Here is a 14,281-nt window from a genome sequence, read left to right on the forward strand (position 1 = left end):
CTTTGTCGCTTCTGTGCCTGATGCGTGGACCGCACGCCCTCTTCCCTTCCCTTTTTTTAGATGAGCTGTATGCCCAGAAACTGAAGTACAAAGCCATTAGCGAGGAGTTGGACCACGCCCTCAATGACATGACTTCCATGTAAATAACAGTGCTTGGGCCGGGGCGGGGGGGAAACGGGGCTTGCGTGTCGACTCTCTGCTTGAGCGTGTCTTTGTGTGCTGCAGCAAGGGGGGGATACATGGCGGGAGGGGAGAATCATCACCGGGCGGCCTTGTGGGCACTGTGGCGACGGGCGGGGCCGGGTGAGGCTATGCTGCTGGCTTGCCAGTTCAGTTTTCCCTGCTGCCTTTCGGATCGGCGTTTCTTTATCGATGCAAAAGGAGACTTGCGGCACGCAGTGAGTTTTGTTAAGGAAGGTCCCCGGTGCGTTTTGGTAACGTGCAGCCCACGCTTGCTGATAAGAGAGGCTTCACATTTCACTTTGGCCATTGTTAATTTACAACCAGGGTTTTTTTTTTGTAGCAGGAACTCCTTTGCGTATTAGGCCACACCTGCCTGATGTAGCCAATCCAAAGGATTGCAAAGGACTTCCTGTGGCAAAAAAGCCCCGGCTTTACCACTTCTGCTATCCGTTCATCTCCCCTGTGGGTGGAGAAGATGATGATACTGGATTTGTATCCTGCCCTTCACTTTGTGAGCGCTCTGAGACTCAGAGATTCAGTCTTCTTTACCTTCTTCCCTCACAACAGGATACCCTATGAGGTGGGCGGGGCTGAGAGAGCTCTCACAGAAGCTGCCCTTTCAAGGACAGCTCTGCGAGAGCTATGGCTGACCCAAGGCCATTCCAGCAAGTACAAGTGGAGGAGTGGGGGGATCAAACCCGGTTCTCCCAGATAAGAGTCAGCCCACTTAACCACTACACCCAACTGGCTCTCTAGCAGATCCAAGGTACATCATACAAGGCACCTTGGCTGACATATGCAAGTTATTTTAGTGTTAATAGATTTTTATTTGAGTTTTTAAGGGGATACAGAATAGAAAAGGGAAAGGAGATAAAATGTGTAAAAATGTAACAACCGACAGGATGTACAGGGTAATTATATATATATTAAGGACATTCTTTGGTCAGAATGTATACATATACAACGACCACAAAAAGTAAGACAATATAGCTTTAAAACTACGACATAATATATATGGCTTGACTTACGATTATACTTGGCATCATAGCTTAAAGACATGAATGATGCACATGGATGCAAGTTATTGAACTGTTTGAGGCTCAGAATACAAGCCCTTGTATGCAGATTTTCCCAGTATTTATAGTGAGGACACCCGAACCAATTTAAATACTGTATGGCAGGAGTGGCCAACTGTAGCTCTCCAGATGTTTTTTTGCCTACAACTCCCCATCAGCCCCAGCCATTGGCCATGCTGGCTGGGGCTGATGGGAGTTGTAGGCAACAAAAACATCTGGAGAGCTATCGTTGGCCACCCCTGCTGTATGGTTTAGCTGCTGCTGCTGCATTCTTTCCTCTCCCCACCATCACCCCAGCATCTGCTTACCTGTGCAGGTGTGGTGGGCCGCTTCTGAATGTAGGATTAATATTATTGATAGTCCGTCTCACAGGGACTCAGGGCAGATTGCGCAGTGAGTCAACGCAGTCCACAAAGTAGGCCGTTCAATAAACAGCGCATTAGATTGCAGAAGCCTAGAACCATCCAGAAATCGAACAGATAGAACTGAAGCATTGCCCTCAGTGTTAACATGGCACATTAAACGGTGCAGAAGTCACACCCTTCGCGTACAGTAAGAATCACAGCAACGTGACGGGAGTTTAGGTCAGCACTACGTTTGGCAGCCGGAACACCACCCTGGAGAGAGACTGCACAGACCAAAATGCATTGGGGATTTTGAGGACCACACATTCTAACCTTCTGTGCATCTAGCAGTCTTCCTCTTGCGTTGGGTTTTGGGGGAAGTTTCCTTCCGTGTCTTTTTCTCCCGAACCGTATCGCCACTGCTTTGTGCCTTTTAGCGGTCTCTTGGGTTTGGTTTGGACCTTTGGCCGCTCCAGGCTAGCCTACCGGGTTGGTTCCGTTCTGCTGGCTGAGGCTCCTTCTGTCGGGTGCCCTCCGAGAATAGTTTTGCTGAGACCGAGGATTTGAGCTGTGCTGTATACGTGTTTGTGGAAGACGGCTTGGCCGAGGGCTGGGGCGGGGGGGGGGGACTTGCTTGAGTCCGACCTTTGAAGTGTTTGGCTTGACATAACCAGCTGCCTCCCTGCCTTGCGTTTGGTTTGTGGATTTGGTTTTAACCTTCCTTCTAACCCTAGAATGCCCCCCTCTTCCAGTCTCTCCTGGCTTGCTTTTTCTCCGAGCCTTTCTGTGCCCAAGCCCTCTGGGCTTCCTTAAACCTGATATCTTTTTTTTGTCTTCCCCCCCCCCTTTCATACAGATAAGATTTGTGATTCCAAAATACCACTTAAAGGCTTGGCCTCTGCACCTACTCTCTTCTCTCACTCCTTTTTTCACTTTGTCTTCCCTTCCCGTTGGCCGAAGTTCTCCCGCTCCGGGCCGCACACGCACCTCTCTCTCTCTGAGCCGCCCTGGGAACAAACATCCTCCATGTCCCCGGGGGTGTGTGTGACCTCACCAGTAGCTGGAGTCCTCTCCGCCCCTCCTCTTCCAGCCGGGCTGTGCTGTCTCTGAAACAAAGCCGTCTTTGTGACTTCCAACGTTGCCGGAGCCTTCTGGGCGCGGAGGTGCTCCTCTGACCATACAGCTGTGGGGAGGGGGGGGGGGGCTGGGAGGGTGCCAGATTCCTGTCCGCACAGCCGACGGGGCCTGCCGTTTCCCAGGGCGGGATGTTGGCACCACGTAGTAAGCGGTGGCAGCGAGAGACACGCAGCTGGGATTGGGCGCTTCCCGGCACTGCACTGATGTAGCGTCTCTCGCGCCGTGTGGCTTTGGCCAACCAGTTTGTAACCGTCGGTGGAATGTAATACAGACACTCTGCACTAAAACGGCAGCCCTGGCTTTGGATTTTCCTCCCCCCACCCCCACCTCCAAACAGCATATTTGTTGCCAAGCCCCCATTCCCAGCTGTTGTGGGTGGGCGTTCCAAGTTGGTGAAACACGGGTGGTTCTGCACGCTTTTTTAAAAAAAAAAATCCCTCTTGGGACTTGCTACACAGGCCTTGTGCCAAATTCAGTTCAGGAAGGAGATACCAACCAATGGGCAGTGACTCAACAGAAGAGCATCTTCTTGGCTCGCGGGAGGCCCCCCACCCCCGGTTCAGTCGCCAGCAGCCTCAAAGGAATTGGGTGGGAGGCAGTGTTCCCTCTGAGCTGCGGAGTCTTGTGAGCAAAAATTCTACTTGGTGAGCCGCTGGCATTCAGGTGGTGAGCTGCTGCGTAAATGAGTCTGCTCGGGTCATCTTTCCTGAGCCGAGACGAAAATGTGTGCGCCGGAGGCTAAAAATCTGTGAGCTGGCTCACGCGGACTCAGCTTAGAGGGAACACTGCTGGGAGGTGACATCAAAAACTTCAGCCCAAGGCTCTGGAAGAGTTGCCACCCGTCTGAGCAGACAGCGCTGACCTTGATGGACTGAGAGTCCGATTTGGCATAAGGCACGCGTGGCCAACGGTAGCTCTCCAGATGTTTTTTGTCTACAACTCCCCATCAGCCCAGCCATCGGCCGTGCTGGCTGGGGCTGATGGGAGTTGTTGGCAAAAAACATCTGGAGAGCTACCGTTGACCACCCCTGGCATAAGGCATGTACAAGCTGGAAAGAAGCATTAAGCCCTGCCAAAAAGAAGGCCCACGAACAGTGTTGCGGACTTGGGGGCCAGTGTGATGGAGCTAAGGAAGGTGGCCATTAATGGCGTTCCCTTGTTTGCAGCAGGCCCATCTTTGAACGCCTGAAGCTTTGGAGGTAAGAACTTAAGAGAAGCCATGTTGGATCAGGCCATCATCCCATCCAGTCCAACACTGTGCGTGTCACACAGTGGCCAAAAAACCCAGGTGCCATCTGTTGGTCCGCCAGTGGGGCCAGGACACTAGAAGCCCTCCCACTGTTGCCCCTCCCAGCACCAAGAATCCAGAGCATCACTGCCCCAGACAGAGAGTTCCAACAACATGCTGTGGCTAAGAACATAAGAGAAGCCATGTTGGATCAGGCCAGTGGCCCATCCAGTCCAACACTCTGTGTCACACAAAAAACCCAAGTGCCATCGGGAGGTCCACCAGTGGGGCCAGGACACTAGAAGCCCTCCCACTGTTGCCCCTCCCAGCACCAAGAATCCAGAGCATCACTGCCCCAGACAGAGAGTTCCAACAACATGCTGTGGCTAAGAACATAAGAGAAGCCATGTTGGATCAGGCCAGTGGCCCATCCAGTCCAACACTCTGTGTCACACAAAAAACCCAAGTGCCATCGGGAGGTCCACCAGTGGGGCCAGGACACTAGAAGCCCTCCCACTGTTGCCCCTCCCAGCACCAAGAATACAGAGTATCACTGCCCCAGACAGTTCCAACAACGTGCTGTGGCTAAGAGCATAAGAGAAGCCATGTTGGATCAGGCCAATGGCCCTTCCAGCCCAACACTGTGTGTATCACACAGTGGCCAAAAAAACCAGGTGCCATCAGGAAGTCCACCAGTGGGGCCAGGACACTGGAAACCCTCCCACTGTGCCCCCCCCCAAGCACCAAGGATACAGAGCATCACTTGCCCCAGGCAGAGTTCCAACAATACGCTGTGGCTAATAGCCACTGATAGATCTCTGCTCCATATTTTTATCCAATCCCCTTTTGAAGCTGGCTATACTTGTAGCCGCCGCCACCTCCTGTGGTGGTGAATTCCATAAATGGAGATGTTTTAAGAACTCCCTGAAGCACCCCGCTGCTTCTTTTGGAAGTGGGATGCTCGGCTAGGTAGCTGGCTTTGGAAGTCAGGTATGCTTGAAACGTGGGGTCCTTGGTCTCCCCTAACGGCTGCCGAAATGAGTCTAGGCTTTAAATTAGAAACTCAAATGAGTCATGTGCTGAAAGCGGTTAGCATGACTTGCTGTTGCAGCAAATTGATGAAACATACTAGTAACAAAGTCGAAATGAAAGGGGGACCCGAGTACGGCAGTGAGCATCTAAAGGGGCCACTGATAATCTTGCAACATGCATAGACAAAAATGTCCTTTATTCATTTGCAGTCTGGCCCCGTTGCCACAAAGAGCAAAATCAACGCACATCAGCGGTCCCTTTAAATGCCCATTGGATTGCCCTTTCATGTTTACTTTGGGTTGTGCGCAGGCTGGAATTCTAGCGGGAACTCCTCTGCATATTAGGCCACACACTCCTGATGTAGCCAGTCCTCCTCGAGCTTACAAAAAAGAGCCTTGTAAGCTCTTGGGCGATTGGTTACAGGGGGTGTGTGGCCTAATACGCAAAGGAGCTCCTGCTAGAATTCCACCCCTGGTCGTGCGTAACCTGTTACTACTTTGTCAAGTCACGTTATCCCTTTCAGTACTTAACATGGTGTTAGTTTTGGGGTTCTGCCTGCCTTCGCGCCGTGGTACCTCTTGTTTATTTCCATTGTGCTGCAAATTAAGCATAACGGCTTTGCAGCCCACCCTTCTGTCCTCTGCACAGAATGAAGCTGGATCTTGCAGAGCTGTTCCTCCAGTGGTGACCACTTTCCACCCATTCAGCAAGCTCCCCTAGATGCAGGGGGCTCAGGCCTTCTGCATCCGAGCGAAGCGTTTTGTGCCGAAGGGGGGAGAGGTGCCATTTGCAAACTAGCTCTGCGGGATTCGGCCCAAAAGGAGGCCGTCTAGGTTTCAGAGAAGATCCCTTGCACTAAGCTAAGCCTGGCCATTTGCTTGTCTGGTGGGCAAAAACCTCCCCCCCCCCCCCTGTCCTTGAAAAATTGGGGAGCAGGAAAGGGGGAGAAAAGGCATCCACAATGACACTCTAGGAATTTCCCCGTGTGTCTTTGGTCTTTACCATAAAGATTAGGGGGAATTCTTAGCATGTCAACCTGGGACTGACAAGCTCTGTGGGCCCCATCGTCAGAATCTCCTGTCATTGGCCAAGACAGTACTGGCAACTCTACCCTATGCTGCCTGGTGGGTTACCTTGACGTAAGACAGCAGGAAACTTTACAGGGTCTCCATCCAAACTGGGAGCATCATGCTGGCTTTCGAGGTACCTGAGAACAACCTTAATTCCATCACGGCGGGTGGGGGGGTGGTATACACTGATAGATTAATCCTACCCTACAACCTGTTAAGTGTCAGTCATGGGCCTTAAAGGAAAGTAGTAAGTACTTCAGACATGAGCCCAGTGCTTCTCCTGCTGTCGGATAACCACATTTCAGCACATGTGAGATTGGCATGGCTTCGCACAGTGCTACCTTGCTTGGTGCTAGGAAGAGAAAATGAAGCTGTGGCACTCTTTCCCCCACACCGAGGCTCCGTACACAACCACGTGCACTTGTACAGTCACAGTTGCGAACGAGGGATGGTAGCTCAGTGGTAGAGCATCTGCTTGGTAAGAAGATCCCAGGTTCAATCCCCAGCATCTCCCAACTAAAAAGGGTCCAGGCAAGTAGGTGTGAAAAACCTCAGCTCGAGACCCTGGAGAGCCGCTGCCAGTCTGAGTAGACAAGACTGACTTCGATGGACTGCGGGTCTGATTCAGTATAAGGCAGCTTCATATGTTCATATATGTTGGGGAGGGACGGTGGCTCAGTGCTAGAGCATCTGCTTGGTAAGAAGAAGGTCCCAGGCTCAATCCCCGGCATCTCCAACTAAAACGGGTCTAGGTAAATAGGCATGAAAAACCTCAGCTTGAGACCCTGGAGAGCTGCTGCCAGTCTGAGTAGACAATACTGACTTTGATGGACTGAGAGTCTGATTCAGTAGAAGGCAACTTTGTATGTTCATATGTTCAAATGGAAAGTAACATGTCCAGAAGAGGCCATTTTACTCCATGGTTGAAGGTAATGCAAGAAAGGCCTGGGGAGGTATACAGGAGCCGAACGATACACGTGTCTGATTCATGCCTAGACCCTGCATTTGTCCAGCAAACACTACCCGTATTGATCTGGGCCTCCTTTGTGTGCAGTGTCTCCCCCTCGTATCTTTCAAGGGGATTCAATTACGCCTTTAGTCTTTAGTCACATCCACAGGAGAGGTTGGCTTCACACACACCCTGTATGGGTAGGCAGTCCTGTTCCGGAGAGGAAGATGGTAACTTAATTCCATCCTTGACACTGGGGTAGGGTGGGGGCGGGTCCGGATCCTGAAGCGCTGAACCTTTTGGTGGGTTTGGAGATCATTCAGCAGTGTTGACCGAGGAGGGGGGTGGGAATGCCCCGACATGTTTGTCAGCTTGGAAGGAGAGGCTAAAACTTTTTTTTTAAAAAAAAAAACTAGCCTGCCTGTCTGCACATTCCCTACACTCTGTGGTGCCATGGAGCCTGACAACACTTTTCCTGGTGCTCGTGTGTCAAAAGGAAGTGCCACACTGCTATTTTTAGAAAGTGGGTGGGCCGCACGGGGCTTTCACCCAGCAAGGCATTTGATTGGCTGTACAGATTTATTTATTTTTTAAAATGTTGCTTTGGGAGCAGCTGCCCCCGCAACACAAGGGCCTTCATGTGTGACTGAGGGGAAGCTGTGGCGGCCATTTTGTGCCTGGCTTCGCCTCCTCTGGCCGCCATTTTGTGGCTGCACCTGCTGCGCTGTGTCAGCATTCCATCGGACCCGCAGGCTGGAAAAGGTTGTGAGGGCCCTTGCCCTGCGTTATCCATTGCTTGAAAGAGAGAGTAACAAGAAGAGAATCCAACCTGAGGTAGCTCTGAATTTCTTTAGGTGGGTCGCTGGGCCATTCCAAGATGAGACCGGGGAGCTTAGAGGGCTGGCTTTCCATTACTGCTGGGCTGTCCTTGGGCCTATATCTGTGTCCCCTCCCTGCTCTAAAACTAGAAGTTGTTGCATATCCTACAGTAGTTTCTTAGTAGCAAAGATCTGTTTCAAGTGGATGCTGCGGGCCTTTCTGTCCTAGGTTTTACATTGAGCGTTTGCCTTGCCGGTTAGACAGTCCGAGATTATTTGGATCTGTCTCCATCCCCACCCCCACCCGATGGGGTGCTTGTGGCGCTTGCAGGCTCCTTATGACCATGAGGACTTCCCTTGATGCCACAGCCCCAGTAGAGAGAACTTGGATTTGGGAGTGTTGCTTCCAGAGAGCCTGCATTTCTGTGGATCTCATCAGCACTGGAGGAGGTAGAAAAAAAAAAGTAGGTTTTTATACACACACCCCATTCACTTCCCATAGGAGTCTCAGAATGGCTTACAATCACTTTCCTTTTCTCTCCCCACAGCAGAAACACTGTGAGGCGGGTGGCACTGAGAGAGCTCTGAGAGAACTGACCTTGAGAGAACTGGTGACTGACCTAAGGTCTCCCAGCTGGCCGCATGTAAAGGAGTGGGGATCAAACCTGGCTCTCTAGAGTCCACCAGACTGCTACACCAAACTGGCTAAGAAGCAGCTTTGGCTTTTTCTTATTAGCAATATAAATCAAGCCCCCAAGCAAAAAGAAATAGCAATATAACTACAGCGGTGGCAAGTCTAGAGATAAGCCTCTATAAAAGCTTTCCAAATATCTAAAAATACATCCATGCACACTTGAAGAAGAATTGCAGATTTATACCCCGCCCTTCTCTTTGAATCAGAGACTCAGAGCGCCTTACAATCTCTTCTCTCTTCTCCCCCCCCCCCAACAGACACCCTATGAGGTGGGGGGGCTGAGAGGGCTCTCACAGCAGCTGCCCTTTCAAAGACAACTCATACGAGAGCTATGGCTGACCCAAGGCCATTCCGGCAGCTGACAGCGGAGCAGTGGGGAATCAAACCCAGTTTCTCCCAGATAAAAGTCCACGAACTTAACCACTACACCAGACTGGCTCTCTTGCTGTACATTCAGATATTAACATTGTAAGGTTCTCAATCCATTGGGTTTCTGGATGTGGGCATTTCCAGCGTTGTAATTGAAGTCCTAGGCTTTTCCGGTCTCATATCCCAGAAGTTAAGCAGGATAGGCCCTGGTTAGTCTTTGGATGGGAGGCCACCAAGGCAGTCCAGGGTCGCTATGTAACGGCAGGCAATGGCAAAACCACTTCTGAGCATCTCTTGCCTTGAAAACAGTACAGGGTCATAAGCTGAGAGTCAGCATGGCGTAGTGGTTAAGAGCAGCGGACTCTAATGGGGCTCCCTCGATGGGAGCACATTTGGCCAGTGCTGAAAGAGCTACCCTGGCTACCTATTGTGTTCTAAGACCGTTTCAAGGTGTTGGTATTGACCTTTAAAGCCCTTTATGGTCGGGGGCCTTATGGGACCGCTTTTCTCCACATGTTCCCTAGAGAGCACTGCATTCAGGGACACAAAACCTACTGTCCATCCCTGGACCAAAGGAGGACAGGCTATGTTCCACACGGGCTAGGGCCTTCTTGGTGGCAGCACCAGAAATGTGGAATGCCTTCCCCGGGGGCCATAAGGGCCCTGTGGGATCTCTCTACTTTCCGCAGGGCCTGTAAAACCGAATTATTTCGACAGGCCTTTAACATCTAAACTGGAAGAGGACTGCCGCCCTACATCACTAAAGAGCTACGATTATTATAGGATCACTATCAGGAAAGAAAGAGCCTGCCTATATTGAAGTTGTACAGCACCATGGAATGTTTTAATTGTAATCGTATCTTACTGGTTTTAAACTGTAACTATAAATGTCTGAACTGACTATTAGCCGCCCTGAGTCTGCTTGCAGAGAGGGCGGGATAGAAATGTAAAGTAATAAATAATAATCTGGAGATTTGATTCCCCACCTCCTCCGTGTGAAGGCAGCTGGGTGACCTTGAGCGAGTCGACTGCGGGGTGACATGATAGAAGTTTACAAGATAATGCATGGGATGGAGAAAGTAGAGAAAGAAGTACTTTTCTCCCTTTCTCACAATACAAGAACTCGTGGGCATTTGATGAAATTGCTGAGCAGACAGGTTAAAACAGATAAAAGGAAGTACTTCTTCACCCAAAGGGTGATTAACATGTGGAATTCACTGCCACAGGAGGTGGTGGTGGCCACAATCATAGCCACCTTCAAGAAGGGGTTAGATAAAAATATGGAGCAGAGGTCCATCAGTGGCTATTAGCCACTGTGTGTGTATATATATATTTTTGGCCGCTGTGTGACACAGAATGTTGGACTGGATGGGCCATTGGCCTGATCTAACATGGCTTCTCTTATGTTCTTATGAGTCCCAGTTCTCAGCACCGCCTACCTCACAAGCTGCCTGCCTTGGGGAGAGGAAGGGAAGGCCATGGAAAGCCGCTTTGAGGCTTCTTCTGGTAGAGAAAAGTGGGGTATAAAAACCAGCTCTTCATAAAGGTGGCTGCGGCTGGAGGAGATTTTCCATCACCAATCTAAGTCGGTAAGGGTGCGGAGGGTCCATTTCATAGGCCATGAGTTAGTCTCCAGGAGACTGGCAAGTGGCTTCAGAAGTGCATTCGCATCAAAAATCAGTGAATATTCTATTAACAGAATTGATCTTCCCAGAAGGACCAAACAACTGGACAGGCCTGCAGCATGTATTGAAAAGACACCTTAAGAGCCAGTTTGGTGTAGTTAAGTGCGCGGACTCTTATCTGGGAGAACCGGGTTTGATTCCCCCACTCCTCCACTTGCACCTGCTGGAATGGCCTTGGGTCAGCCATCGCTCTTGTAGAGTTGTCCTTGAAATGGCAACTTCTGTCAGAGCTCTCTCAGCCCCACCCACCTCATAGGGCGTCTGTTGTAAGGAAGGAAAGGTAAAGGAAATTGTGAGCCACTCTGAGATTCAGAGTGAAGGACGGGGTATAAATCCAGTATCTTCCTCATCATCTTCTCATGTGAGTTACGCGTGCTGCTGGACTTGAGGTAGAGCATTTCCAGGTCTGCCACGACCACTACAAAAGAGGAATTCAAGGGTCTTGGCTGGCACCAAAAATGAGCTCTGCGGCTTTCCCATGCCACTCTTCCTCTGGGAGGGCTGGGCTGAACCATTTTTGGGGAGGAGCAGAGTGAATGGCTTGCATACCGAAGTGCCCTGGTGTAATTCGCAAGACACTTCCAGTTTTGTTAAATCCTTCGGCTTTGGCCTGCTCTCCCCCAGAGCAGCTGCCCAGTCGAACAGATAATCCTGGACTTAAAACGGGTCAGTGGTCTTTTGGGCTGCTGGATGTGTCACACGCCCCCTTTCCCCCCTGTAGCTGGGAGCACTGAACTGTGTTGTTGAATCGATAGTTCCTTTTAAAAACGCCAAATAGCCCGAGCAACGTCCTGTTAGTCGCCTGTGGCCGTTTGAGTGGCAGTTGAGTGGTAATTGGGCTGAGCAGAAGGGGCTAGAGCAGCGGTGTCAGACTCATTTGTTATGAGGGCCGGATCGGACATAAATGAGACACTGGGCCATTTCGGGTTGGGCCAAACCATGTTGAGCCGGGCCATGTGTGTACCTGTATAAGATTAGGTAGCAGAGAGATAAATTTTATAAAAACACCCAAATACAAAAATATATATTTAAAAAACTTAACATGCTTAAAACGTTAGCACTCGTTGGTCTTAAAGATGCTTTCTTTGTATTTCTCCCATGGGATTCAGGGAACCGGGCAAAGGAAGCGCTGGCTCTTTCCTTCCCTCCCTGGGGGGCTAGGAAGGGGAGGAGCCTCTGCCAATAGAAAGAAGAGAGGCTTGGCTCTGTCGCTCTGCTGCAACTGAGAGAGCCTGGCAAAGCAAGCTATTCCTTTCCCCTTCCTCCCCAAGGAAGGAGCCTCAGCCAGTGGAGAAAACGGAGGTTTTGCTCTGTAGCGCCTGTGCAGTCAAGCAAGCCTTGCAAATTAAGCTATTATGCAGAGAGAAGCAAGGTATAGGGAGAAGGAAGCAGATGACAGGCAGTTGCTCAGGGGCCTGATTCGGCCCCCAGGCCGCATGTTTGACACCCCAGGGCTAGAGCTTTCTGAAGGGGAACCACAAGTCAGGGTGGTGTCATGCCACAGTCCCTTCGTGGCCCCTTAACTTGATCCTGTTTGTCGCTCCTGGGGAGGGCAACACTGCTGTCCTCCATCCTTGCTTATCTTCGGCATCAAACACATGGCTTCTAGATTCCGGGCAAGGGCTGCTGGTACGCATGGGCACAGACGTGCCGCGTCACGATGAACAAACCCAAAGACACCCTCTCGGCTGACTGGACTCTTCTTCCGGCTCGTTATCTTTGGCAACCCAGTTGCTTCCCCCTTCCTGCCCCTCTCCCTACAAAGCCGCATCAAAAGATTACGGGACGGAAGAATGAAGCAAGGGACCAGCACGCGCGGGGTGGGGGGGTGGGGCAAGTACTCCCGCCTACCAAGTTGGCATCTGCGTAGGGGCAGCTGCCAGCCTCCCCGGGGAGTTTTGCTCTGGAAGGACGCAATGGTCCCGGGTAACTCATGAAATTGCTGAGGGTATCCGTGCGAAGATAGATCAAGATGGGCAGCCATGTTTGTATCCCTGCAGCAGCAGAAGGGAGCACCTTAAAGACTTATCAAAATTTGCGGTGAGCTTTTGTGAGTCACTGCTCCCCTTTTTTTCTTTCTAGCACACACACGCAAGACAGGCTTTATTGGCATATGTAAGAATATAAAGGTAAAGAAAGAGCCCCGTGGCACAGAGTGGTAAAGCTGCAGTACTGCAGTCGGAGCCCTTTGTTCACGACCTGAGTTCGATCCCAGCAGAAGCTGGGTTCAGGTAGCTGGCTCCAGATTGACCTAGCCTTCCATCCTTCCGAGGTCGGTAAAATGAGTCCCCTGCTTGCTGGGGGGAAAGCGTAGATGACTGGGGAAGGCAATGGCAAACCACCCCGTAAAAAGTCTGCTGTGAAAACGTTGCGAAAGCAACGTCACCCCAGAGTCGGAAAAGACTGGTGCTTGAAGAGGGGACTGACTACCTCTTTACCTTTTTTTATAAGAATATAAGATAGAGTGTCAGCCAGGTTACATATTAAAAGAATACAAAATCCATACAGAATAAAATTAGGTTTGCAAGATAAAAACAAAGTAGCAACATAGTAAAACCTGATACATAGTACTAGTCACGACAAGTAACCCTAGCTCTATAAAAAAATTTCTGCTACTAATTCAGTTATTTCCGGATTATGAAGCAAAAAAAACCACCTTAAAATCATCAGAAATCCTCTAAAATTTGGGCCAGTATGGGGTGTAAAAGATCCCAGCGGGATGCCAAATAGAGAGGACACTGGAGAAGACCATGGGTGACAGTCTCAACACAATCCATCTTACAGGGACAGCACCAACCTGAATAGGGAGTCCCTTGGAATCTGCCAAATAAAATGGCTGACGGAAGGGCATTAAATCTGACCAAGGAAAAGGCTCTGCGCAAATTTGGAACTAGAAGTTGATAGAGGTACACAGCTACGTAGCTACAGTTAGGGGATGTGCCTCTCTGAAATGGCAGAGTGTTCTGGGCCATGTTCTTTCTTTCTGCTCCTGTAGAGCATTGGCCTCCAATGGATGGATCACGGCCTAATCTTCTGCCAGTTTGGTGTAGTGGTTAAGTGTGTGAACTCTTTATCTGGGAGAACCGGGTTTGATCCCCCTACTCTTCCACTTGCACCTGCTGGAATGGCCTTGGGTCAGCTGTAGCTCTTGCAGGAGTTGTCTGTCAAAGGGCAGCTTCTCTCAGTCCTACACACCTCACAGGGTGTCTGTTGTGGGGAAGGAAAGTATAGGAGATTGTAAGCCACTCTGAGACACTGACTCCCGAGATAAGGGCGGGGTATAAATCTACAGTCGTCATCTTTTGATCAAAGACTGAGGCAATGCGGCAAGCAGATTGTCCCATGTGAATAGAATAGAGTTGCTGGGGGGGGGGGGAGGTTGAGGGGGGGTAGTGTGTGTCACTTCCTTTATAAGCAGGATATGCCAAAATTCCCGGGGGGGGGGAGGGGGCGGTGTTCAATGGCGAAGCCTCTGGTTCGCATACAGAATGTCCCAGGTTTAATCCCTGGCATCGCCAATTAAAAGGATCAGGTAGCAGGTGACGGGAAAGACCTCAGCCTGAGACCCTGGAGAGCTGCTGCCGGTCTCAGTAGGGTCTGTGTGGCTGAGTGGCAGAACCTCTGCTTGGCACGCAGAAGGTCCCCGGTTCAATCCCTGCCATTTCTTAGTCAAAAAGACCAGGCAGTAGGTGATGG

The 14,281-nt window shown here is 50.6% G+C and overlaps 1 protein-coding gene across 15 annotated transcripts in view; it reads left to right on the top strand.

Annotated features, from left to right (window-relative positions):
• Nucleotides 1–14,281, top strand: part of TPM3 (tropomyosin 3) — a 127,836-nt gene that overhangs the window by 106,879 nt on the left and 6,676 nt on the right. For 5 of the 15 annotated variants that reach the window (XM_060255529.1, XM_060255497.1, XM_060255489.1 and 2 more), the window contains one exon: nt 61–139. The exons of 7 other annotated variants lie outside the window; for them this stretch is intronic. In XM_060255529.1, the coding sequence (XP_060111512.1) occupies nt 61–139 (79 nt within the window). Of the gene's footprint in view, nt 1–60; nt 144–2,459; nt 2,724–14,281 lie in introns of those variants that run through there. 3 more of the 15 variants (XM_060255589.1, XM_060255583.1, XM_060255521.1) reach the window with 2 other exon arrangements.

This window comes from Heteronotia binoei, chromosome 1 (genome assembly GCF_032191835.1).
Source record: "Heteronotia binoei isolate CCM8104 ecotype False Entrance Well chromosome 1, APGP_CSIRO_Hbin_v1, whole genome shotgun sequence".
Classification (NCBI taxonomy): domain Eukaryota; kingdom Metazoa; phylum Chordata; class Lepidosauria; order Squamata; family Gekkonidae; genus Heteronotia; species Heteronotia binoei.